Source organism: Apodemus sylvaticus, chromosome 9 (genome assembly GCF_947179515.1).
Source record: "Apodemus sylvaticus chromosome 9, mApoSyl1.1, whole genome shotgun sequence".
NCBI classification, from domain to species: Eukaryota; Metazoa; Chordata; class Mammalia; order Rodentia; family Muridae; genus Apodemus; species Apodemus sylvaticus.
This window is the reverse complement of record NC_067480.1, coordinates 26,199,441-26,226,464: the sequence shown is the minus strand read 5'-3', so window position 1 is coordinate 26,226,464 and position 27,024 is coordinate 26,199,441. Positions and strand designations below refer to the sequence as shown.

The 27,024-nt window shown below is 47.2% G+C and overlaps 1 protein-coding gene across 1 annotated transcript in view; it reads left to right on the top strand.

The window, feature by feature from the left end:
* The window catches only part of Inpp5d (inositol polyphosphate-5-phosphatase D), a 107,738-nt gene extending 96,244 nt beyond the window's left edge, over positions 1 to 11,494 (top strand). Inside the window, exons 20-27 of the mRNA XM_052192474.1 lie at positions 61 to 174; positions 1,446 to 1,528; positions 2,616 to 2,703; positions 3,580 to 3,729; positions 4,666 to 4,762; positions 6,510 to 6,785; positions 8,741 to 9,335; positions 10,319 to 11,494. Of these exons, the coding sequence (XP_052048434.1) occupies positions 61 to 174; positions 1,446 to 1,528; positions 2,616 to 2,703; positions 3,580 to 3,729; positions 4,666 to 4,762; positions 6,510 to 6,785; positions 8,741 to 9,335; positions 10,319 to 10,321 (1,406 nt within the window). The 3' untranslated portion in view covers positions 10,322 to 11,494. The remainder of the gene's footprint in view (positions 1 to 60; positions 175 to 1,445; positions 1,529 to 2,615; positions 2,704 to 3,579; positions 3,730 to 4,665; positions 4,763 to 6,509; positions 6,786 to 8,740; positions 9,336 to 10,318) is intronic.
* Positions 11,495 to 27,024: the final 15,530 nt, after the last annotated feature.

Here is a 27,024-nt window from a genome sequence, read left to right as displayed (position 1 = left end):
AGCTGGAACCACCACCTTCAGGTACAGAATACAAATAAATCCTAGTTTCCCATTCTCCAGGTCCTGGCACCGTGGACAGCCAAGGGCAGATTGAGTTCCTTGCATGCTACGCCACACTGAAGACCAAGTCCCAGACTAAGTTCTATTTGGAGTTCCACTCAAGCTGCTTAGAGAGTAAGTGCCTTGTGAACTACGCTTTGAGAGGATTCTTTCACAGAAGTACCTTTCCATTAATGGTTGATCCCTCATTAATGGTTGAGACTCTCTCTGTCTGTCTCTCTCTCTGTCTATCTCTCTCTCTGATGAGAATCCAAGGGTGGACTTCAATGGCTATGAGGACCTTTCCTTTCCCCACCCCTGTGGTCTGTTCTTCTACTTCCTCAGCCCTAGAGACAGAGGCAGCCACTGGTGTCCCTCTGTCCCCTACTTGTCTGTCAACATTCTCTAGGCAGACTCTTACCCATTGGGTTTCCACCAAGCTGGGTTCTTTCTCAGCAAGAGCCCTGGGCAAAGCTCCCGGATGCTGAAGATCTAACAGGGTCTAACCCACTGCTACTGCCTGCTTGCTGTTGCCCCCACGCCCCTTGCCCTTTCCATATTGTGGCTCTTGCATTGTGGGGCTCACTGTGACTGGGAGCAAGGTAGAGATGGACAGTCCGTTCCAGGTGGCAACGTTGAGCACCCACCATGCTTGTGAAGGATCCTTTCTGTATAAGAACATCTCCAGGCATACTATCTGAGACTCCCATGCAAGAGAACTATATGCTTTCTAAGTCTCCCCAAAATGGTTTGAAGAGTGATGGGGGAAGGGTAGAAACCAACCCTGCAAACAGGCACAGATTGCCTGCTTGTAGAGCCCTGGAGAGCTACCAGCCTTCTGCCCCCCTCACACCTGTCTGCACCTTCCTTCAACCCATCCCATCCCTTCCTGGGCACCACAACATCCTGAAGCCCTGGCTCAGCAGCAGCCAGGGTCAAAATAGTTCCAATGGGAATGAGGGGCTTTGTGCGGGTGTTTTTAATAAACTATCGAGACATTTGCATAGATTTCTATGGAAACAGCATATTAGGAGGCTTAAATTAGAATTTCAAAAGGCTGCTATCTTGAGTGGCGTGGGAAGTGGGACGAGCTGTCACGCTTCCCAATCTTCCTGCCTGCGGTGTGATGACTTCTTTGTTGCCTAGGATGTTGCAAGGAGGAGTCAAAAAGGAGGGGGAAATCTCTTTGATATTTTCCTAAAAATAATTAGATGGTGTTGGCAAATGACCATCCTTCGAACAACAACAGAATCCCCAGAAAGCCTGACTCCCAAATGGTTCGGAGGCCTCAGAGATGTGAGGAGAGAAAGTCAGTCCTCCGTGGTCCAGGGAAGGCGACCCTTGGAGTCTTTTCTGTCTGGTTCTTGCTCTGTGGTCTGCGAACCCAGCTTCTTATTCTCTAACAGGTTTTGTCAAGAGTCAGGAAGGAGAAAATGAAGAGGGGGGTGAAGGAGAGCTGGTGGTGCGGTTTGGAGAGACGCTTCCCAAGGTAATACAGGAAGAGAATGAGCCTGGGGCAGAGGGCTGCAGCAGCGTAGGCTAGTGTGCAGCTGCAGCATTGTAGGCTAGTGTGCAGCTGCAGCAGGTCTGCCCAGAGTGCAGCTGCAGCAGCTCCATCCAGATTGTAGCCATCCCAGACCAAGGCCGAAGAGATCAGCTTAGACAATGCTGTCAAGGGACTAGGGCATGTTTTTCATCATGGATAGATGACCTCAATAGCCCTAAGTGGTTTTCAGCCCTGCTGTGCCCACCCCCCTGGGGTTATTACCTACTTAGTGTTCACAGCGCTGAGATTGAATCGAAGCCTCTGCAAACACTAAGCAAGCACCCAGCCCTTGGCCTATGTCCCTGATATCCCTGAACACTTTTTAGCAGCAGGAAGTTGAGGGCAGTGCTGACATTCAGGAGTCTGTCACTCACCAAGCCACACCTCTAGCAAACCACGGGATATTTCAAGCCCAAGTGAAGGTTTTGGGCAAGGAGACATATCTACTCAGATGGGGAGCAGGCCTATGGTGTCTCCTCTAATGCAGCCGTAGATCTGGGAAGGGCAGAAGGATGGTACTGCAGGTCTCATTTCAGACCTGGCTGCAGGGCCTTCCCTTGGCCTCTGGGATATGCAAAGAAGGGAAGGAAGAATGGAGGTGATGGACCAGGAGCTGGAAGCTCAACCCAGTTTAGGGGATGGGGGTGGGGCGGGGAAGAAAATTATCCCTCACTTGGCTGAGCAATGGGGTCTGCCTGGTCTCTTGGGCATGGAGAGCCAAGACCCAAGTTCCATTTTCCTATGTATTTTTTTGGTAAGATTTGTTTATTTTATATATATGGGTGCTCTATCTGCATGTACCCCTGCATGCCAGAAGAGGGTATTAAATCCCATTATTGATGGTTGTGAGCCACAGTGATAGGGTTGCTGGGAATTGAACTCAGGACCTCTAGAAGAACAGCCAGTGCTCGTAACCATTAAGCCTCTTTCCAGCTCTTCCGATGTATTTAAACACCAAGATTGGTGACCCTCATTTACCTGTCCTTACCTGCCCCCAGCCATGGACTCTAATCTGCTGTCTCCTCTGCAGCTAAAGCCCATTATCTCTGACCCTGAGTACTTACTGGACCAGCACATCCTGATCAGCATTAAATCCTCTGACAGTGACGAATCCTACGGTAAGCATCCCAGGCCAAGAACCTTACCTGCCCATTAGCCTCGGCCTCTGAAGTGAGAGTGATGGTGGCTTAGCCTTCTGAGAAAGCTTGTCTGCCACTGCCCATCATGCCCTGATGCTGCCTCTTCCTCTGTCCCAGAGGGACTTTTGCTAGTGGGTTACCATCCCTGCTCCCTGGCACTTCTGGGCGCCACTGCCAGCAACTCCTCACTTAGACTTGAGAGCGAGCTGCAGGGACTATGTAATTTAATCTTGGCCTTAAGAGGCAGGTTCTGTTCCCCAGTGAGTAAATGGGTAAACAGAGGTGCCTAGAGATTAAGTGACTCCCCCCATCACACAGATAGTCCTCAGCTGAGCTATGGCTTAAGCCTGAATCTGCCTGTGCCACTGTGCCTCTTGTTTCCCCAGCCAGCTCCTCAGACCCAGGTGCAGAACGTCACCTCCTCCCTGCTGCCAGGCCAGCTTTCAGTCTGTCCCTTTTACCTTTCAGACTTGTCCTTGTATAGAGGTTTTAGACTGACTTACACTCTCACCTGCTTGTCTGATTTTGTTTATTTCTTGTACTGTTTCAAACCTTGGGAAGTAAGCTTCCCTTATAGCAAGCAGATTAACATTTAATACCATTTCTTAGATGGATTTTTTTCTAGGATTTAATTTCTTTCCCCAGTATTGATCTGTATAGAGTTTGTTTTCCTATGAGGCTTCAGACATTTGCCCCAAATTGCTAAGGCATCGATCGAAAGGGTTTGTTGGTAATCTCTGCCTGGCCACTTGCTGCAAGGAACTGTCTCCCGGTGGTACAGCCTTATCTCTGAGCATGCTCCATTTTAGTCTAATGCCAAGATTTTCACATCGATGTTGTCTCTCCTCTCCCCAGGTGAAGGCTGCATTGCCCTGCGTCTGGAGACCACAGAGACTCAGCTTCCCATCTACACGCCTCTCACCCACCATGGGGAGATGACTGGCCACTTCCGGGGCGAGATTAAGCTGCAGACCTCCCAGGGCAAGATGAGAGAGAAACTCTATGGTAAGCCAACCCCCCTCCCGGCTTTCCCAGAGGCCACTGCACTGAGGACATGTTCTTTCTTTCAGCAAAGCTATCAAGTATCTATGATCTGTGTCTTCAGAATAGAACACAGATGGAAAGTCTCTAGGGTAGCGTGGTGATGCCATTTGTAATCCTGGCACTCAGGAGGCTGAGGCAAGAAGATCATGAGTTCAAGGCTTGCCTGGGTGACATAGTGAGACAATGTCTTTGATGAGAAGGAAACAAGTCATCTCATTTGTCTTTCACAACTGCCCTGTGCACCAAGTATGGTTATCTCTACTTGGCAGATGGAGAAACTGAGGCTAAATGACTGGCTAAAGGTTGCAAACTCAGGCTAAACCAAGTAGGAGTTGGTAGACACGGTGGTTGCTTGCCTATCATGAAAATAGCAAGCACAGAAACTCACAACATGGGGTGCAGGGGCTCCTCATGCCAAGGAAGGCTCTAGTGCACCAAGGGCCACTGCTTCTGTGCATGTGACTCTCCTGTGCCCCATGAGAGATCTTTTCTCTAGCAGGAGAGTGGGTTGAAGAGATAGTGGGTCATCACCTAGCAACTACACACCAGAAATAAAACTATGGGTTCCTTTAAGCTGGTTTGTAGAGGTGCCCATAAACAGATTAGCTCTGCATGGGAAGTACTCTTATAAGGTGAGCTAACAAGTTAGAAGTATTTCATGAAATAGCAACTGGGTCATAAATATCTGTTCTTCTTCTGGACCCATGGCAGGCATCACTAAACAATCACCGAGCATAAGGATTTTGAAGCCTGAAAATCTTGCTTGAAATACCTCTCTCAGTAGCCACTATTTACTGTGCAGTTTTGGCCTGCAAAGAGATACCACTTTGCCATTTCTAACCCATGTGGTGGCTGGGCTCTCACATGTTTTTTTTTGTCCTGAACGTTCTCTTCCAGACTTTGTAAAGACAGAGCGTGATGAGTCCAGTGGAATGAAGTGCTTGAAGAACTTCGCCAGCCATGACCCCATGAGGCAGTGGGAGCCTGCTGCCAGGTAGATGAGACTTGCTAAGACTGGGCTGTGTGAGCCAGAGTCTAGGAGAGGGTAAAGTGGGGAACAGGAAAGCCAAGAAGAAATGCTGTGGTCCACTCTCCTACCTCAATTTCACATCCTGAGTTCAAATCCCCATCTCTGGGAGATCAAGGCCTTGGAGAACTTTTCCATGTAGGAAGAGTTCAGCTCAACCAGCCTTTAATGAACACCTATCAGGAAGAAACCAACGTAAATGCATTATAGTCCATGACCTACAGACTTAGCACCAGCTAGTGGAGGGAAGTGCAGTCCAGGAAGAAGGAGCTATAAATGACTGAATAATTCCAGGGCAAAAGATGCTTCTCCTGTGTCCAGGGAGGCCAGGAACAGACGTGATCAAAAGTCGCCATCCGTGCCTTCCTAGTTTCATTTCTGTTGCTATGTTGTGCCCCAGGAACAGGATTAAAAGATAACATAGGGAGGAAAGGGGTTATTTGACTTTCAAGCCCACATTACAGTCTATTGTTGTAGAGAACTCAGGACAGGAACCTAAAGTATCACATCGACAGTCAAGAGCAGAGAGAACACACACACACACCTTTGCTTGCTCTCAGCTTTCTTTACTCTTACACAATTCCAGGCCCAGCCTAGGAAATGGCGCTTCCCACAGTGGGCTGGGTCTGCCTACAGTAATCAACAATAAAGACAAGTCCCTATAGACATATGCATAAGCCAAACGTATCTGGTTAATTCCTCATAAAGGCTCTCTTCCCTGATGATTCTAGACTGTGTCAAGAGGGAACTCATCAGCACAGAAGAGTATAGTAGCACATGCCTTTTTAATTCCAGAATTCAGGAGGTAGAGACAGGCTGATCTCTGTGAGTTCAAGGCCAGCCTTTTCTACACAGTGAATTCCAGGACAGTCAAGAGTTGCATAATGAGACCCTGTCTCAAGAAACAAAATAAAACAAAACACAGAAAGACTAACCAACATGGTGACTAGCAGGAAAAACTGAGTTGATTATAACCTGGACATTCCAGTCTGTGTTGTTTCCTGATATCAGAATCACCTCTGTTTCCTGATGTGGTCTTGTTAGTCTTCCTGAGATGAAGCCCAGTGTAGAGCAAGGTTTGGTGTGTGACTGCAGGGGGCGCCTCACCTGGGTCTGGACTGTCTCCTCCAGTTTTAAGGCAACTGTCCTTAGCAGCTCTAGCCTCGATCTCTATGACTGCACGCTCATCCTGATGTTCTGATGTCTCACACAGCATGTGCAAACCAACATGTCCCACGTGACTGTCCGGTCTGCCTTGGGAATTGTACTCTTGACCACCCCTCCCACAGCCCTGGGCCCGCCTGTTAGCGGGTTCTCATCCTCTCTCCCCATGTGCCAACTTGTCTTCAGGGAACCTTACAACAGGCCAGTCTCCACCCCTGACCACAGGGCCTTAGCATGGACTTTAGCCTCTGCACAGAGCATCCTCCTTTCTTTCTCGCTCGTCCGCATCTCATATAAGTTCAATTCACAGACGGCCTTGAGCTGATCTTCCCCAGCCATGTTCTACCTGGTAGGTCTCAACCCTCCTGCTTGTCTCAACTGGATCTCTTGTGTCTCTTTACCGTAGTTCATAGTACACACATGAGTAGATGAATTGTTGTGCCCCAGGAATAAAGGTACTGCGAGGCTGAGAAGCCGAGGAACATTTTCCTCAGGCTAGTCCAACCAAGAAAGGAAGAGGCTTCAGGTGTACCTCCACATCTTCCTACAGGGTCCCTGCATGTGGTCTCTCCAGCCTCAATGAGATCATCAATCCAAACTACATTGGTATGGGGCCTTTCGGACAGCCCCTGCATGGGAAATCAACCCTGTCCCCAGACCAGCAACTCACAGCCTGGAGTTATGACCAGCTACCCAAGGACTCCTCCCTGGGGCCTGGGAGGGGAGAGGGTCCTCCGACCCCTCCCTCCCAACCACCTCTGTCACCAAAGAAGTTTTCATCCTCCACAGCCAGCCGAGGTCCCTGCCCCAGGGGGCAAGAGGCAAGGTGAGTGTCTTCTTAAGTGTGTGTGTGTGTGTGTGTGTGTGTTTCTGCTCAAAAGTGCCCCCCGTAGCTTCCAAGGATGACGGCTTGAAGAAGGGGCAGAGTTATAGTAGGTTCTGCCCACTATGGATTCTGCCTGTGCAACTTAATTTTAAAGGGGACTGGTTTGGGGGTTGCCAAGAAAGGCATCTTCTTATAGAAACTGCATTTACTGACAAAGACCTTTCTCAAACCAATGACATTCTATGCCATCGTCCCCTCCCTGGAGGTCTCAGTGGGAAAGAGGTGAGGATTTATGAGTAGGCACCATCATCTACCCCAAATCGCTCCCTTTCCTTAAAAACAAGCATCCATGTTCTCATACATAACTATCTGGGGGCTGGAGAGATAGCTCAGCAGTTAAGAGCACTGACTGCTCTTCTAGAGGTCCTGAGTTCAACTCCCAGCAACCACACAGTGGCTCACAACCATCTGTAGTAGGATCCGATGCCCTCTTCTGGTGTGACTGAGATGAGTGACAGTGTACTCACATACATGAAATAAGTAAATAAGTAACTATCTGGATCCTCCTGCTGGTGGCCATTGGAAACATACATTGGGACTAGGAACCCAAATGAAGGCAGAGCTGTCACCCTACAGAGGGAGCTGGCCAGAACAGGTTTAGGAGCAAGGGCCACACAGCCCAGAGATGAAGTCCCTAAGCAGATATGGGAAACACTAGGTAGGAATCCCATTCCTACAGAATGACAGATGGCCACGCGACATCCAGACCCAGCTAACAGTGACACCAATGTGTCTCCTCCTCCAGCTGCCTTGAGCCTTTTGTGGTGACACGGGCTCTCACATTCAGCCTCTTTTCTGAGTGGCTGTTTCTTTTCTTCCCTCTTCAGAACTTCAGTTCTTTAGCAGAACTAACTCATAGTAATCAGGAACCCATGCTGGGGCATCATCCACGGTGTGGTTCTCTCCCAGACCCTCTAAGTCAAATGCCTATCCCAGGCCTGCCTGGGGACTCTATGGAGAGGCACTGATAGTCCTGGGCCTTAGCTGTTAGCTGAACTAGCTGAAAGGTGGGAGGGCAGGTCCCTTAGCCAGATCTAAGTCTACTTCCTAGGAGCAAGGGAGAAATAGCCTCAGTTATGGGTCACTATGTGTGTGACGATTGGCCTCTGAGCCCAGGGTTTGTTTTGTAGTGCATGGCAGCTTTGCTGTCTCACACATACATAGTGGCTTCCTCTATGTTACTCCTACCGAAGCTCCAGTGATAGCCCCTTTGCTCATGAATGCTCTTGCTTAAACAAAATTAAGGCATCTGAGGGCAGCACTTCCGACCCCGCCCTTCCCTTTGAGACAGGGTCTCTCTATTATGTGTTATGAATGGCTGTGTTGGAACTATGTAGATCAGGCTAGTGCCGCAGGTCTGCCTGTCTCTGCCTCACAAGTGCTGGGATTAAAGGTGTGTGCCACCACATTCAACTTTATCATCTCTCATTAAGGTGCTAATTTTAAAATAGTCATCACTTACGGCGACACGTGGAGGTAAGAGATGCTGGTGGTGGAAACAGAAGGATCATGAGTCCATCCTGGACTATTACCTTTAACCCAGCAGGGTGTTGCATGCCTTTAATCCTAGCACTCAGCAGACAGAGGGGCAGGTGGATCTGTCAGTTCTATATTGGCCAGGGATATATAGTGAGCCTTGGTATTTTAAAAAAGAAAAATTCAGAAAAAGAAAAAAGAAAAATTCTCAAGGCAAAATTTATGTAAAATTATTTTCTGGAAAATTATTAATTTGATGGCATTTCTGCGCTATATATTATGTGATCATTGTTGTAGTTAGTTCCAGAGCATTTTTATCACCCTAAATAAAACCCAGAGGCACGTAGCATCTAGTCCCCTCGTCCTAACTTCTGAACATGTTTTCCCCCATTCTCCTCTCCTCTTCCCCATGGTTCCAGACCTGGTGATCTGGGAAAGGTAGAAGCTCTGCCACAGGAGGACCTGCTGCTGACAAAGCCCGAGATGTTTGAGAACCCACTGTATGGATCTGTGAGTTCCTTCCCTAAGCTGGTTCCCTGGAAAGAGCAGGAGTCTCCCAAGATGCTTCGGAAGGAGCCCCCGCCCTGTCCAGACCCAGGAATCTCATCACCCAGCATCGTGCTCCCCAAAGCCCAAGAGGTGGAGAGTGTCAAGGGGACAAGCAAACAGGCTCCCATGCCCGTCCTTGGCCCCACACCCCGGATCCGCTCCTTTACCTGTTCCTCTTCGGCTGAGGGCAGAATGCCCAGTGGGGACAAGAGCCAAGGGAAGCCCAAGGCCTCAGCCAGTTCCCAAGCCCCAGTGCCAGTCAAGAGGCCTGTCAAGCCTTCCAGGTCAGAAATGAGCCAGCAGACAACGCCCATCCCAGCCCCACGGCCGCCCCTGCCAGTCAAGAGCCCTGCGGTCCTGCAGCTGCAACATTCCAAAGGCAGGGACTACCGCGACAACACGGAACTCCCCCACCATGGCAAGCACCGCCAAGAGGAGGGGCTGCTTGGCAGGACTGCCATGCAGGTATGTGGAGCTCTATGTATGTGCATGTGCATGCATGAGTATGCATGTGTTCATTTGTGTGTGTGTGTGTGTGTGTGTGTGTGTGTGTGTGTGTCCGTGTGTCCTGGGTTTGAACCTGACATCTGTCCCTATTTATGACTGGTCCTATAGGGCACCTTAACAACAGAGAGAAGCTGTTGATAAACTCCTACCCCTGTAGAGTAAGGGAGTCTAAGTCATTTATATTTTAGTCTTATCATCCTTAATTAGTGTATACACTTAAAATATTCCTGGTATTTTAGAGACTTCAGGTGAATATCCCCTTCCTAGAGAATAGATTTAGTCTACAGCAAAACTAACAATGGTTTAAACACACACAGTTGAGACTGGACAGGATAGTACACTGCTACAGTCCCAGCACTCTGGACATCTAGGGCAAGAGGACTGCGAGTTCAAGGTCAGCCTGGGCTGTGGTGAGGCAAGCAACAGCAGCAGTGAGAGCTGAGGGTATAGCTCAGTGGGATAGTTCACAGGAAGCCTCCGGGAAGCCCTCAGGTGAATCCCCAGGATCACAAGGAACAGACTCTAGGACTAGACTGCTGGCCATTTTGTTAGTGTATTTATTGCAGCGCTGAGAGTCAAACTCAGGGCCTTTCACTAGACAAACGCTGTACACAGTCCTGTGTTGGATTTAAATCCCAAGTCTCCACTGCATGGCTCTCTTCCTCTTTAAACTGTCAAAAAGAAGCTATTAGTGCTATCTGCTGCTGTATAGATTTATGGGGAGAAAGATTATGCCATATCCCGTCATTGTAATCATTTTTACACATATCACTCATTTCATAACTATATACAACACATATCTATTTTACATGTACTGTGTTTATAATATAGGCATGCATTAGCATATAGGGCACTTAGGACAGTGTGGCTCACATTAGCCTGATTTAACTTACCTAACTTACTTAACTTAGCCTGATAACCCTTTCATTCGCATCTTACAGTGAAGTTCTTGGTGAGCTGCTGGTGACGGGAGCCTGGGGGAACAGCACAAAGCAGACCTGCGCCTCTCGGGACACCTCTCGGGATGCCTCTTGGAAGACCTCCTGCTCTTCTTGCCTAGCTTCAAGTCCAAGGCTGTGCATTTTTCCAGGAAAGGGCTCCACTTCTTTGCGGTCCAAGGAGTGTGCTGGCTGCCACGCTGTGTGGCAGCTGCTGAGCTGGATGGCAGACACATGCCGTAAGGACAGCAGACAGCTGCACCTGGGTCTCAGAACTCGGATCCCAGGGCCTTCTCCCAGTCACCGTTTTAAAGAAAGGAACTGAGCTGCTCATCCGAGGGTGAAGATATAAATAATAATATTATTGATAATAATAACGGTCAGGTGCCATGTGCTGTGTCAAGTGCTTTATGAACATTGTCAGGCTGGCCTCCAGAGCTGAGGTTCCAGTCAATCTGAACCCTATGCCCAGACCCACTAATCCCAAATGGTGGGTACTGAGATGTTGAAACAAAGCATTAAGAAAACCAGCAGTCTCCTAGAGCTAACCGGGCCGGGCTCTACGGCTGGGACCTGAAGAGTCTGCATGGCTAAATGGCACAAGAAGCCCGGCCCTGTCCAGCTTTAGAGACACAAGCTGCTTTAGCTGGGGTTCTGTCGCAGGCCGGATCCTCTTGGTTTTTATTGGGTTTGGAGTCTGCCAGAATCAGAGATCAGCTCCAACTCGCCGGTGAAGAGATCTGACCTCAATCTAAGCCAGCCATGTCAGAACCCTGCTGAACCTATGGACCAATAAATACTCTCTGTGCCACTAGAGGTGGGCAGCTATCACCATAACCCTGGGTTGGATTAAGCCTACCCTACTCCTGCCCTGCAGTACTTCTGATGTACTAAGAAAGAATCTCCATCATTGTCCCCAGTAGCTGAGCTCTCCAGCCTGCTATTAAGGAAGATGAGCCTTGGTCCTAGGCTCTCAAAATAGTGCAGCCTCTTCTCCCCAAGCTCTGTGGTGCACCCTGTGTCCTTGGTTACCAGGAGACTAGGGTGGTGATGTCTTTTCTTGTCTTGCTTTGTGATATATCAGGATTAATGTAGGAAACCAGATCTAGATTGTTTGGGAGAGCGGGTATATCCCCTGTGTTTCCCAGTCTGAGTGACCAATAAATTGTGCCTTTCTAACTGGGCTTCCTGACTGGGTGGCATCTTCCTGATATCCAGGGCCACAATTCTTCCTTGTGCTATAATTACTGCAGAGACACTCTGGGGCAGGGAGAGACAGCTGAGAGTTCCTGATGGCCAGAAAAATAGGATCTTTGCCATGGAGATAGTCTGAAGTGGGGCATGGACATGGGCAAGGGTGGGCATCACTCCTTTCATGCATAAGTCTGTGTGGGACTCTAAATGTCCTGTAGCCACCCATCTTCCCCAAGTGTCCTCTGATACTGGCTAACCAACAGCCCACAAATTCTGATTACTCCAGGACAATAGACTCATACACACCAGACCTGGGACATGGGTTCGCATGTTTGGAAATAGCCTCTGTCCAGAGGACCAACATAGATACAGCTTGGCACCACTTGCAAAGTGCCACAGCCCAGGTCACCATTCCTTCCCCCTTAAGATAGTCGGCATCTCTTGATCGCATACCTCAAGCACTGGCTCTAAGCAGAGTTCCAGGGAGCAGCATCTTTAAGAGGCACCGAGAAAACCATTCACTACCTGTTATGATAGTCCTTGTGGACTGGTTAAGAATATTCCAGAACAGCTCCTCACCTCTACTTAGGTGAATGTCTCTCCTCCCGCAGATTCACTGCTTGGTCCCCATAAAGAACTTCACCCCCATCTCCAGGCCCCAGCATTCTGACACAGGAAACCAAGGTAGAGATACAACAAGCGATTCCTTGAGAGGGAGGGAGTGGGAAGCGAAAACATTCTCTACCCTGCTGTTCCTCAGCCCACTTGTCCTGGTAACCCACCCTGGGTCACCCTTCCTGCGACCCCAGAACTGAGGGCCAAGACACTATTGCTTTTGTGGCATGGGATCCCTGCTACCACAGCGGGCTGGTATGAGGTTCCTACAGCTGCCCATGCATGCAATAGCTAACAGTTCAACCGGGTCGATATCCAGGTCTCCCTCTCATTTCTGTAGGTTAAAGGAGAAACAGCAAGACATATGTGTGCTCCTGTCCCTTCACTCTGAGCTCTAGTCACCTCGACAGAATAAAGCTCCGTTTTCATCTTCTTCTACAGTCCAACTTGCTGTCTTAAGAGCCTAGCCTTGCGTGTGGATGGTCAGCTGGGGCCCCCTGATGCCCAAAACTGGAAACACCACAATTGAAGTTTCATTCTTGTCCTCCTAGGCTCAGTCCTGTACACTCATGTGGCCACTTCTCTTGACTCCGGACACCATCTCCCAGGACCCACTCCAGTTAGCTGTCTCTTTTCCTAGTCGTTCCATCCTACCCCCACCCTTCAACACTCAGTTCTTCCTTCTATGGCAGAAGAATGGGGAGCCAGATACTGCCCCCTGGCACTTCCATTTTCTTCACCGTGCTCCATAACCAAGAAGGCAGGGCAGTTAACAAGCCCTGCTCACAAACTGCCCCACCCCTAAGATAACGCATCACCCCTAAAATTATAGATGGACAGTCACTTTGTCTTTCTAGAAGCAAATTTGCCCTTTTCATGGCTACACAAAACTGGTCAAAGCCCAGATTTCCCATTACTGTAATATGGTGTCTGGAACGAATGTATCCACATCCTTTCTCTATACTACCGATCCAGAAGGTAGCTGCTGCCCAGCCAGGACACCCATGGAACTAGCTGGGCAGCCACTGTACTCTTCCTCCGTCCAGCATTTCTGTAGCTTTACTGTGGTTTTCAAACCACCAATGGAAGGAGCCAAGTGAGTCACTGCGCAAAGCTCTCTCCTACAGAAACCTTCCCTAACCCCAGCCTACCAGGTCTGTCTTTGCTTGTCCTTAAAATAGCTCCTCTCTCGCTGCAAACTAATTTCCATGGAGACCTAGCTATGGAAAGACCTAGAAGCTTTCTACGAAGCAGTTAGCTCACTCTTGGCCTTCACTCCAACAGAGAGACCTTTTATGATGCAAATATCTGGTCTCACCCCCACATTTACCTACCCCCCCCCCTCCCAGGTCCCATTCTGGGAAATCTACTCTGCTTCACACAGGAACTCACAAAGGCACATAAAGTCCAGATATTGACAATATATGTCTGCTGATTCTCTGGTTGGTGGCGGCTCCAAGCTGATCATTTCCCTGTCAACTCACAGATGACACACCCATTAGTAAAGCATTCTGGCGATCTCAGATTTGATATACATAGTTCATGTTTTCCATCATCCATTCAAACACAGTTGTGCTGGGCCTGAGGAGACCACGTGGCAGGATGCGGCCATGGGTAAGAGTCGGACAGAAAGGGGTTTAAATACCTTATTTTGGGTTTCCTGAACAAGTCCAGCAACCTGAGTTGGAATCCCGGAATGAATGCCAAAAGCTGGGTGTAGCTCATGCCTCTGTAATTCCAGCACTCCTACTAAGAGGTAGAGAGAAGAGACAGGAGAATTGCCTAGAAACTCATGGGTCAGAAAGCCTAGGGTTTGTATGCATCATAGCAGCAGAAACAAGAGAGACCATGCCTCAACTAAACTGAAGATGAGAACCAACTCCCAAAAGTTGTCCTCTAACCTCCACACACACTGTATGGAATATGTATGCCTGTATTCACATATACATACAACACACAGAGAGAGTCATATACACACACACACACACACACACACACACACACACACAGACATATGAGAGTTGAGTATACACACACATGAGAAATACCCAAGAAGGAGGAGATGCACAGGAGGAAGAGGAAGAAGAGGAAATAATTGCAGTTGCCAGGGCAGCCAATTTGAGTCAGGAAAATTTCTACCTGTCTCATTAGTTTGGGTTCAGACGGAAAGGCAGATTTAAGTGCAAGGATGATTTCAGTAGAAGGCAGAGATCTGAGGCAAGGAAGGAAAAGATGCTCTCATGAATAGTGACCGCTGCGGATAGCTGGCCTTGACTGGTGAACAGAAGCATGGGCAAATCACTGTTGTGGTGTTTTGAATATGCTTGACCCATGGGAAGTGGCACTATTAGGAGGTGTGGTCTTATTAGAGAAGGTGTGGCCTTGTTAGAGGAAGTATGTCACTGTGTAGGTGGGACTTTGAGGTCTTATGCATATGTTCAAGTCTGGCCAGTGTAATCCAGAGCCTCTTCCTGGCTGCCTTTGGATTAAGATATAGAACCCTTGGCTACTCCAACACCATGTCTGCCTGCACGGTGCCATGTTTCCTACCATGATGATAATGGACTGAACCTCTGAATCTGTAAGCCAGCCCCCAACTAAATGCTGGCAACTGCAACTTAATTGCCTTAATCATGGTGTCTCTTCACAGCAATAAGACCTTAATTAAGACACCTATTATCCCATCCGGAGAGTGTTACTTTAAGGGCTGTCTCTGGGAGCTCATTAACCCTCACTTCTCATGGTCTCGGTAGAAAGCTAGCTCCAAAGGCCAGGAAGGAGCCCTCCAGCCTGAAGCGCGAGTAGCACATGGAAAAGCCATGTGTGATATGAGTGAGGTACTAGTGTGTGTGCTGGAGCTGGAGGGGCTGCCAGAGCTGCCAGGGGCGATGGGAGAACCAGGGCGCATGTGCGTAGTCACAAGAGAGGCCCGTTATTCAGAGAAGATCTAAATCAGGGCTGGTAGCCAAGAGGATAAAGAAGGCACTTGTCAGAAGAGACTGTAGGAGGTAGTGACAGAAAAGAAGAGGGGCCACAAGAACCTACATTAGTATCTTCTCCACCCTGTCCCCAGCACCTGACCCAGGACAAGCATCCTGGACCTTTGCTAACCCTTCTGGAACACATAGAGACCCAAACAGCTCTACATGATAGAGGTGTTGAAAGGTCAACAAAGGTAAAAAATGTATAAGATATCCAATTCAATTTGGGCTAAACTACAAACAATCTTTAATTAAAGTATATCTCCGGGCAGTAGGTTTGTGGTTTTCTGTCTGGATTTTGATTAGCAATCCTGTATTTTATTTTTTCAGTAACCTTACCTTGCCCCCTCTTACCTGAAGACTTATCTCCTAGAGTTGGGGGTGGGAGGTGGTGCCATTGCTTCCAAAGCTGGAATGAGGTACTTCCACCTTGACTCCATAAGCCTGGAGCAAGCAGAGAGAGACAGAGAGAGACAGAGACAGAGACAGAGACAGAGGGAGGAAGGAAAGAGAGGGAGAGAGAGAGAGAGACAGAGACAGGGGGAGGGAGGGAGGAGAGAGAGGGAGAGACAGAGACAGAGACAGAGACAGAGGGAGGGAGGAGAGAGAGGGAGAGAGAGAGAGACAGAGACAGAGACAGAGACAAAGGGAGGGAGGAGAGAGAGGGAGAGAGAGAGAGACAGAGACAGAGACAGAGACAGGGGGAGGGAGGGAGAGAAAGAGGGAGAGAGGGGGAGAGAGAGAGGGAGAGAGAGAAGGAGAAAGAGAGAGAGAGAGAGAGAGAGAGAGAGAGAGAAGGGGAGAGGATAAACGGAAGCCACCATAGGCTGATCTCAGATTCTGACTGCACATTAAGAGTCACTTTGTGGAGGCTGACACAGCACCATTTGTTAAGTTAGAATTTCTAGATAAGAATCTACAGAAGTAAGAGAACTTTGTTTATAATGTGACACAGGCCTGTGCTCCTGTCACTCAAGGGATAGAGGCAGGAGAAATGGTGCAAGTTTGAGGCCAGCCATAAGTTCCAGGCCATCCAGGACTGTATAGTGAGACTCAATCTCAGTACCACTGATGATGATGATGATGATGAAGAATTATCTGAAGGTAATTACCTATTAGATGTATTGTATGACTTTAGACAAGTATTTTTCTCCAGAGACACAGGATTCAGCTAAGATTAACTTTTATTTTTAAGTTAATGTACTTTGGGGGAATACTAAAAAATTCAGAATTTCATCACATCCAGGAAAAATAAAAATACATGGAGTGTGGTGGTTTGAATAAGAATACCCCACCCCCATGGGCTCATATATTTGAATTCTTAGTCACCAAGGAGTGGAACTCTTTGATAGGATTAGAAGGATTAAGAAGTGTGGCCTTGTGGGATGTGTTACTGGGGAAGAGCTTTGAGGTTTCCAAAGGCCCCACACACCCACTGTTTCCCTCTCGCTCTTAGCTTGCAGATCAGAGTGTGGCTCTCAGCTACTGCCCCAGCACCGTGTGCCCTGCCCTGCTCCCCACCATGTTGAGAATGAGCTAAGCCTCTGAAACTGCAAGCAGGGCCTTAGTTAGACGCTTTCTTTTATGGGAGTTGCCCTGGCCATGGATTCTCTTCACAGCAATACTGAAAGGAAACCATCAGCCCCATTTGTCTCCATCTAAGAACCAGGCCTGATTTAAAAAAAATGGCCATAAAGGACCAGCTCTGGGAACAGACCATAAAATCCAGATCATAAAACTCCTTCCCAAAGAACAGCCTGGGAATAACCACAAAAATGGGGTAATATCTTATCTCAGAAGGGTCCATCTATGCTGGGCAGCCCTATGTCATCCTATGGTTAAATGTTCATAGCATAGGAATGCAGGCCATTGACCACCTGTGCAAGAAGTCCTTCCTCCCTGCTTCCTGGCTGTAGATGCAGTGTCACCAGACCCCTCATGCTTCAGCCATTATATTTCCCCAACATGGTAGACACAAGCAATCACAGACACAGAAAAGGAAACTTAAGTTTAGGTGTCTGCCTGGAGTAGGTCTGTAAATAGGCTGTGCTGTGTGTTTTTGTCTCTAGGACAACCACTTAGAAGTGGGGGTTTGTGAGCCGATGACAGCTCGGTGGTACAGTGTTCACTCACATGTGGGTTCAATGGGAAGATGTAGGGACTCTTGGGATGCGCCACTTCTTGTACTGGTTTCCAGTTCTACATCCGTATTTCTTTCCTGACTCTGGTCTTCTGACCCTTTCCTGCCCTGTGCCAGACCTTGTCCATTCCCTTCAGTCCCAAATGCCACAAAGAGAATTCCACATGGTAAGGTAAACTTCAGAAAGTCTTGGGCTACATCCCAAACTACAGAGCTAACAGCATACAAGTGTTACTTTACATCTTTGTTATGAAAGTTCAGCTGTTCAGTCACCTGGCCACCCGAAATTTCTCTCTGGTATATCTCCAACCTCCTACCCTGCCCTGTGTATCCAACGCCCATCCTGGGGTTGTCACAACAGCTATGGTCCTGTTCTGCTACAAGAAGACAGCATTCTCTCTGAAAACTTCCACATGCAGCTTTTAAACCTATCTTGTCTCCACCCCCGCTCCCACATATAGATATACTCTACTATTAAGCTCTCTCCTGGCTGTGTTTGCTATAAAACAGAGCAAAATAGCTCAGATCCAAACCTGCAACACCCACTTATCTAGGCTTTGAACCCAATGGAGCCTCAGTGCCATCAATCCACCGCACGTCTGTGATTATTCTTGCTAACATCTATTCCTTGGGTACCAATCATCATCACAAGTGACTTCTTTGTTTCACTCAAAAATATATATTTATTAAGTACCTACTGTGTGCTAGGTACAAAACGCTGGGTCAAAATATTACATCCTTAACTCTCCCCAGGGGGAGTCTATTGTCTCCGAATCCTCTCCCTGGCACTCATATGCATGGGGTCACCTGCAGGCCAGTTTTGAAGACAGGAGTCTGGCTATACAGCTTTTATTGCAGTCATCTGGTGCTGGTAACAAACTGCCACAGCTTTTAATAATAGTGTTTTTAATAATAGCGCATTTTACTCACCCCTTTCAGTTTCTCTCACCTCTTAGACAGTAGGGCTGCAAACACCTGGAGGATCACTCATTGACAAACTTCCAAAGTCTCATGGGATGAATGTGGTGGTGGTGGTGGTGGTGGTGGTGTCTGCTAGCTGGGACCTCAGGTGGGCTAGGCTGCAGCTACACCTAGGAGGCATTTTTCCCATAGAAATTGCTTGCTTTCTCACTATGTAGTTGCAGAGAAAGGGTAGAGAGAGGGGAAGACGGAGAGGGAGCAAGAGGGAGAGGAAAGAAAAGGAGAGGGAGAGGGTTAGGGAGGGGGAGAGGAAGGGAAGGGCAGAGGAAGGGGGAGGGGAGAGGAAGTGGAGAGGGAGAGGAAGGAGGAGACAGGCAGGGTTGAGGACCCAGCCATGGACGTTAAGGCACTTGGAGATCACAGGGCACAAAACCTTCACTTTTCTTGGGCCTGATGGGTGTGTGTTACCCAATTAGTTGGTTACCCAATTAGCTGAGCCCGAGGATGATCTACAGCAGTGGAGGAAACCAAATCCACGAGGAGGGGGAAAATTAAAGGTATTGGTTAAAGATACCATTAAGGTATTGTTGGCTTCTCCTTGTCTATCCTCCTCTTACCCCTCTCTGATTCTTCCCATTGTTCATCCTCAAGCAAAATCCAGAGGCTTGGGGGAGCCTGCTTAGTGAGAGGCCCTGGAGAGCTAGCCTGCAACCCAGAGCTCATTGAGAAGGCAGAGAATTCATGGAGGGAGGGCTGTAGGTGGAGAACGAGCGATTCCTGTTACAAACATGAGTAAGAGCATTTTGATGGCAACTCTCAAACTATACGTATATCGGGAGTGTGGGAAGGGGGTACGGGGAACAAGTGTCCAAACAGTTAAGGAAAATAGACAGTGCTGACAATTGGCATGGCAGTCATTTAATTACACAAGCTAACAAAGTAGAATTTCTGGCATGCCTTACCCCAGAGTCATTTAGATTTGGCTTAGAAAGCAGAATGGTTTTTATAACAGATTTTTTTTCTAATTATGTTTTGCTTATGTTAATATGAAGATTTCATTCCTCAAGTAAATACCACCTGATCACAAAGCAGCAAGGCCCAGGAGTACATGGAGCACCCCGTGGAAGCCAGGCTGGGGGTTCACAGTTTGTGCAAAGGTTTGTGTTCCTCCTGTGGGGGCAGCTCTCTCCAGCTCATCTGTAGAGCATGGGGGGGTGCAAACTGTGCACATCTTCTGGGCTTCCTCTGAATTCCTCAGAATAATGGCATTCAGCTGAGTATGGTCATACATGTCAAGAATCCCAGCTGCTGGAAGGCTGAGGCAGGAGGATGCACACTCAAAGTCTGCCCAGGCTATAGAGGCAGTTCAAAGAGAACTGGATAATTCAGCGAGACCCGACCTCAAAAGTAAAAGGTGTTTAAAGGGGGTTAGGGGTGTGGCTAAGTGGTGGAGCTTGTGCCTGTACGTGAGGCTCTGAGTTCAACCCCAGGACCAAGAAAAGACCAGTCTGACTTGACTTTACCGATCATCACCTGAAGAACCTATATAAATGCAGGTTCCTAGGCCCTGCCAGGATGATTGACAGGTAGTTGATTAAAAAAAATCAGAGTCCTAGAGAGTGGCTCTCAACCTGTCCAGAGTTTCTAGTGTTTCTGTGATTCCTGCCTTCGTAGGGTCAGCCCCTGGGAGCACTAGCCTTATTTCCATATGTCCTGTGATTCTGTGTTTCAGAGTTCAGAATGTGTATCAGACTGTGTGTGTGTGTGTTCATGTGCAAAATTGTGCATATGTGTGTGTGTGTGTGTGAGTGTATGTACACAATCACATAGTGTCCACCTGGGGAAGTGAGAGACCAACTTTAAATATCTTCTTTCTCTAATCTCAAGCCACCAACTATGTTGAGACAAGGTCTCTGGCTGCGTCTGAGCCTCACTGTTGCTGTTAGATTCAGCGGTCATCGAGTGCATGCATGGGATCTCCCCCCTCAATCCCAGCACTGGTGTTGCCAGCACACGTGGTCACCCACAGCTCTTATATGAGTTCCACAGATCCTAACTCAGGTTCTCACGCTTGTGTTACAAGGACTTTTTGCACCGAACCATCTCCCTAGCCCAGCGCTCAGACCTGTTAGGCTCCTCAGTCTCCTGTTTGCACTCATACCATTAGCATTCATCCCGCAGCATACGGACAGCAGGTTTTGTGCCTGCTCCCCCTTGCTGTTGGCGCTGTACCATTCAACAATATGGTGTTAACAAAAAATATTAAAACTAGCTGTCTTACATTCTTGGTTCTTGTTCATAATGTTGCATAATGAAATGGAAAATCTTTCCCACAGTCCCAGTGGCGCAGAAACATTTAGAGATGACTCTAAATATAGCCTCCCAGATGACAGAGAGGTTGTTTTATGTCATTCTGTGATTTCTTTTTCACAGCATGTTCTATGTGCCGGAATAAAAAAAATTAGCAAAATCAGAATGCTAAATTTAAAGGCACCTTTGCTCTTTGCTGGTTGCAAAACACATCTTGTTGCCATTTAATTTGCTGTGCATCTTGGCATCAGACTCTAAGCAACAATAAAACAAAAACCCAGAAAGCAGTGCCCCCTGAGTACGCCAGATCCCATCCTATGTCGTGTCTCCGCTAACCTGTTAGCTATTGACTTCCAGCAATAGAAAGCACAGTAGGAAGAGTCACAACCATTCCCTCTATCAGACTTAGGTACGTGGCAAGAGAAGATGGAAGGAATCCAGTATTTTATATAATGTAATTACTAATCCCAGATGACATACAATAAGCTCCCAAATATCGTCAGAATACTGATTCAGTTAAATACTGATTCAGAGTAAATTGTAGCTGCAAGATGTTGCAGATAGGCTACTTAAAATACTTCTAACCTGGGTACAAAATCTGTAGTAACATATTAGTGGCTATAAAACTTCAGCCCTGTGTCAGAGACAGTTATAACACACTCAGAGCTTCTGCGTATGGATCAGGAAGGGACAGAACCCAATCCATAGGAAGTAACTTTGGTTATTTCTCAGGAAAGCAGCTTTGGTGAGATGTAAATAGATAGTTTTCCTTAACTGAAAAGAGAAAGTTCTGTCTGAGAAAAAGAATTCATTTCCAACCTCTTTCTCATTTGTGGTGAAGTAGGTGGTTCATCTGGAATCTGACACGTCCCTTAGCTAGAGAAATTCAGGCGATGCTCTGGCTGCTGAATTGTGTGGTTTCCATAGTGATTCAGGCCCAAATGTATGCTAAGAGTGAATGGCTATGAGTGCTTCCTGTATGGGGTTTCTTGTGGAAGTGTGTTTAAGACACCAAGGCTTCCCTGATGTTTTTAGGACACAGTAGGCAAGTTTGGCCTTGGGGCTGAACGTTTGGTCCTTGAGGTTTCTTTATTAATTAGAATTTTTAATTGTATGTACATTTGTGTTTTGCCTGCATATATGTCTAGGAGGATGTTGTGTCCCCTGGAAATGGAGCTACAGACAGTTGTGAGCTGCCATGCAGGTGCTGGGAATTGAACCTGGGTCTTCTGAAAGAACAGCTGGAGCTCTTAACTGCTGACCCATCTCTCCAGCCCCAGTCCTGAATTGTTAATATTGTCAGCTTGGCAGACTCTAAAACCACCCAAGGGGACAAGCCTCTGGGCAGGCCTGTGAAGAATTATCTAGATAGCTTAGCCTCTGAGCCTCCCTGGGAGGCATTGTTCTGATTCAGTTAACTGAGGTGGGAAGACCCACCCTAAGTGTAGCTGATCCATTCCCTGGGCTGGGATCCTGGATAAGCCCAGAAAGGAGAAAGCTAGCTGAGCACCAGAATTTATAACACCCTTTGTATTGATTATGGATGCAACACAACCAGTCACCACAATGTACTGTCACTACTACTCCACTCCATAATGGACTTGAACTGTGACCCAAAAGATACTTCTTTCCCTGAGTCACTTTGACTGGAATATTTTATCAAAACAATTAATGCAGTCTCCAGTATGAGTTGATGTGAGAGAGATCATCCTGGGGCTGGCTGGGTGTTAGACAGCTCTTCACTCCACAGAATCACACATAGGGCCCAAGAAAGGGTTCATGGAGGTCAAAGTCTTTGTTCTAAAACTCCATTCTCCTCTCCACCTTGTACTAGAACAATAAATGTGGACACCAATTTCTATAGATGTTGGCAAGGAAGATGACCAGGCAAGGCCTTTTGCATGCCAGACAAGTGCTCTGCCACTGAAATATAGTCCAAGCAATCAGTCTGCATTTTCTTTAAACAGAGGTCTTATGTAGCCCCAGGCTGGCCATGAACTCGCTGAGTAGCCAAGAATTACATTGAAGCTGATCCTCCAGCTTCAAGCTTATCAGTGTTAGGATTATAGACTCTGCCACCATGCTTGGTTTAGGGAGTCAAACCCAGGACCTTGTGCATGCTATGCAAGCAGTTTACCAACTGAGCTAGATCCACAGTTCCAGGATTTTCCTTTGGTCTTTAAAATTACATTTATTTTTTTTGTCTATTTGTGTGCACACATACACATTCTTGCATGTGCACACAAGTGCTTCAACATGCATGTGGAGATCAGAGGACAGATGTGGGAGTCCTCCTTCCACATCTCTCCTTCCAATTCCTTCCACTGTGTGGGTCCTAGGGATCACAGTCAGGTCTCAGGCTTAGTGGTGAATGCATTTAGCCACTGAGCAATCCTACCAGTAACTTGAAAGACACAGCATCTTCACCTCAGTCATCTCTCAGAATGAGTAGGTTCATCCCTATGCTGGAAACTCTCTCTCTCTCTCTCTCTCTCTCTCTCTAAAAAAAATTATGGAGTTTTTTTTTTATATAACTAAATGACCATTGCCCTGACCTGTATTCAGACAGTCATACACTGTGGGGATTGGATGAATTCTCCCAAAAGCACACAAAGAACTCAGTTGGAACTCAGTTGGTAGCCCACACAGTGGCTGTCTCCTGCTTCTTCCTATCTCAGAGAACCTCAATTTTGTTTGGCTATCACACAAACCACAGTTTATCCTTCTCACACTTCAGCAGCTGGCTTGGCTCAGGTGGATGCTCTTATCCGGAGGGGCACGTTGGGCTCTCCTTGTGTGAGTGCGGAAGAGAGAGTACCACAGTAGGTTCCCCTTCATCTTTAGAGGACCAGCCTACCTACCAGGTGGACGCTGGGGATGGAACTCAGGTGGTCAAGCTTGGCAGGCACCTTTATCTACTAAGCCTGCTCCACAGTCCAGAAGTATATTCTTATAACTTAAGGCCTGGAAAGCCAAAGAGATGATTGGCTTTCTGGTAATTCCCTAACACCCACTTCTTATCCAGACCATGAAGACCACTTCTCATTTCTAAAACACAATCTCTTAACTGAGGAAGTATCTAGAATGGAGAATGGCGGGCAGCCTTAATCTTCACAGACTGGGATCATGTCAGATTAAGAAGATGAGACCCTGGGAAAATAAGAAATGGGAGGATGGAGAGAAAAAGGAGAGGGAGATGGGATAAGAGAGCGGCTGGGTAGTTGAGAGGGTGTGGTTACTCCACCCAGCAGAGTGGGAGCTAGTGCTTAACCTCCAAGGGCTAGGGCAGAGTAAAGCCTCGATAGAGCTCAAAGGTAGATTAAACGGACCAGAGAAGCCACTCCTTAATTTCTACCTTGAAGTGGACTTTGTGAAGGTGGGGCTGGATCACTAGAGCCTGAAGGAACAGATAGGTAAACATTTTCCATGATCCTTCTGTGCTCCAGTGATATGGCCTGGAAGTGTTCCCAGAGTTTGACTGTTGGGAACTTTATCCCCAGTGTAACAGTGGGAAGAGGAACCTGCCTTCATAAATGGGTTGATGCTGTCATTAAGGGAGTGGGAATATAATAAAAGATGAATCTGCCCTCCCCTCCCTCCGACTGCTCTCTCTCCACATGGTTTGACACTGTCCCTCCATCTTGGATAGCTTAGCCTATTATAAGCACAATAAATTTCTCTTCATTATCTGTTTCCTCACCTAAAATCTTCTGTTATTGAGCTAATATGCTGAAGACAACATACTAGGCCCTTCTACCTTGGGCAGTACTGCCCACATTTTCAAGAGAACAAGGTCTGTACTTCCCTTTAGTTACTGAAGAAGCTACTTGTTCTTGAATATACTTTGATAAAGTTAAGAAAGGCATAAAGAAAGTTCCATGGGCTCTTTAGTGATGGGGAAGCTTGATAAGAGACTAAGGCACACACTGGGATAGAAAACTTCTCTTAGAAGTTTGGGACAAAAGGTTGATAAGATATTGCCATAGAGCAACGCATTACTCAACCTTCATTACAGAAGCTTCTCCTGACTGTGGATGGTACAAAGAGACCTACAACTGCACAATGTACAGAGAGTTACAGAAAATCCTAAAAGGGATGTCTCCATCAAACTCATTACCTCAAGCTCTGGAATCTCTGTAGAAGGAGAAAGATGACAAAAGCCAGAGGTGGTGAGTGACTTACCAGGAAGCAGCAGCATCCAGACAGCAGGGCTGATACACACATGACCTAACGGAGTCTGTGACAACACAACTGCACCTCTGTACAAGACAAACTGGGCAAAAATCCCAGAATGGAGAAGTGGAAGTAGATGCAGAGTCTCCTAACAAGAAGCTGTTTGCGATGGATACTTGCTGGGAAAGGAAAAAGCAGCTTTCTTCTGTGGAGCACCAAAGAATGTCAATCACACCTCAGGCCAGGCCCACGCTCCACAGTAGCTGGGCAGCACAAAACAGACTCCATGCTTCTTTGTGTGTTTTTTATTTTGTTTTGATATTGTTTATCCTATTTGATCTTCTTTATTTGTTGTTTGTTCTGATTTTTTGAGAACATGTTCTTTTGAGAAAGAACATGAAGTGGGTGGATAAAGAGGTGGGGAGGCTCTGGGAAGAGTTGGGGGAGGGAAAGAATATGATCAAAATATATTGTATAAAAAGATTGCTTTAATTAAATTAATTTCTCAACATAATATTTTTGTTGATTCTTTGGGAAATTTTTACATTGTGGTGGTTTGAATATGCTTGGCCCAGAGAATGGCAGTTTTAGGAGGTGTGGCCTTGTTGGAGGAAGTGTGGGGGTGGGCTTTGTAAGACCTTCCTCTTAGCTACCTAGAAGTCAGTCTTCTCCTTCAGATGAAGATGTAGAACTGTCAGTTCCTCCTGCATCATGATTGCCTGGACACTACCATGTTCCTGCCTTGATGATAATGAGCTGAACCTCTGAACCTGTAAGCCAGCCTCAATTAAATGTTGTCCTTATAAGAGTTACCTTGGTGCCGGGTGGTGGTGGCACATGCCTGTAATCCCAGCACTCTGGGAGGCAGAGGCAGGCAGATTTCTGAGTTTGAGGCCAGCCTGATCTACAGAGTGAGTTCCAGGACAGCCAGGGCTATACAGAGAAACCCTGTCTCGAAAAAACCAAAAGCCAAAAAAGAGTTCTCTTAGATGTCTTCCTGTTTAGGCTGCTACTGCTTTGTGGGTGGGTCTAGGGGTTGTCATAGAAGCCTTCTATGTCCTTCTTTATCAACTATGCAGGGAATAATCAATATCACTACAAAAATAGCTTTCTTGCTCTTTATAGCTAGTGAGAGCATGTACTGTGGGCTCCCAAATAGTTTCTGGCAACAGCACAGACTGTATGCCCACTTGCTGCAGCAGGGCTATGAACCATGATCCACAATGGCCTCAGGTGGCAGCACAGGCCACCCACATCACCCTGGTCCTAACTGATGCCAAGTCTCCAATTCCCCCTCTCTCCACAGTGCATGGACTGCTCTGTTTTTCTGTCTTTCCTATCTCTCCATCAAGTATTTTTTTTTTCATTGTAGTGGTGCCCAGGCATTACCCTTAGCACAAGGTGGGGGAGGCATTTAATTGTTTTTTTTTAAAGTTTTTTTGACATCAGGTTTCTCTGTATAGCCCAGGCTGTCCTGGAACTTGCTGTGAGGACTAGGCTGGTCTCAAACTCAGAGATTCACCTGTCTCTGCCTCCCAAGTGCTGGGATTAAACGTGTGTGCCACCATGCCCCAGCTAAACTAATTTTTTTTTAAATGGTCAGGACATAAAGTCTGCCTGATGGAAGAGTAACCATTGTTGCCCTCATCCCTGCAGGAAGCTGTGTACCTGGACTTCTTATAGTTGAGTATCATCAGAGTTCATCCATGTGATGACATCTGAAACCATTTAAGGAGGGCAAGCTTTATTGTTGGGTTGAGATTTCAGCCAGCAATGTCACAGAGGTTGTGACAGACCTGTGACACTCACACCATAGGAACAGGAATCTGAGTGTATATTTGTGTTATCTTGCTTCCTCCTCCTGAAAAATCCTGCTTACTCTATCTAGGCCTCAAACTCATTGGATAGCGCCACCCACATTCCAGGCAGGTCTTTATCCATTAGTTAGTTTTCCCTGGAAAGCCCTCATGGACACATTCAGAATTGTTCTTTGCTAATCTAGGTGTCTCTCAATCCAATCAAGCTGACAATCAAGTCTGGGGACATGGGGTAGAGAGGGGATGCCACTAGTATCTGTGCACATGTGGTACAAGGTGCACATATGTATGTGGGCATAAGAAGACCTTCGTCAACCTTGGGTGTCTTTTATCATCCTGTACCTTATGTTTTGAGGCAGGGGCTCTCAGTGAGCCTGGAGGTCACCTTATGGCAATACTAGTTGGCCAGTGAGCTTTGGGATCCATGTGTCCTTCTGCCCCGCCCCCCTTTAACTCTAGCTCTTGGGTTTTACACATACACAGTATATCCAGCTTTTTTTACATAGTCTAGGGTTCCAAACTCTGATACCTCAGGCTTAAGTGTCAGCACTTTACTGA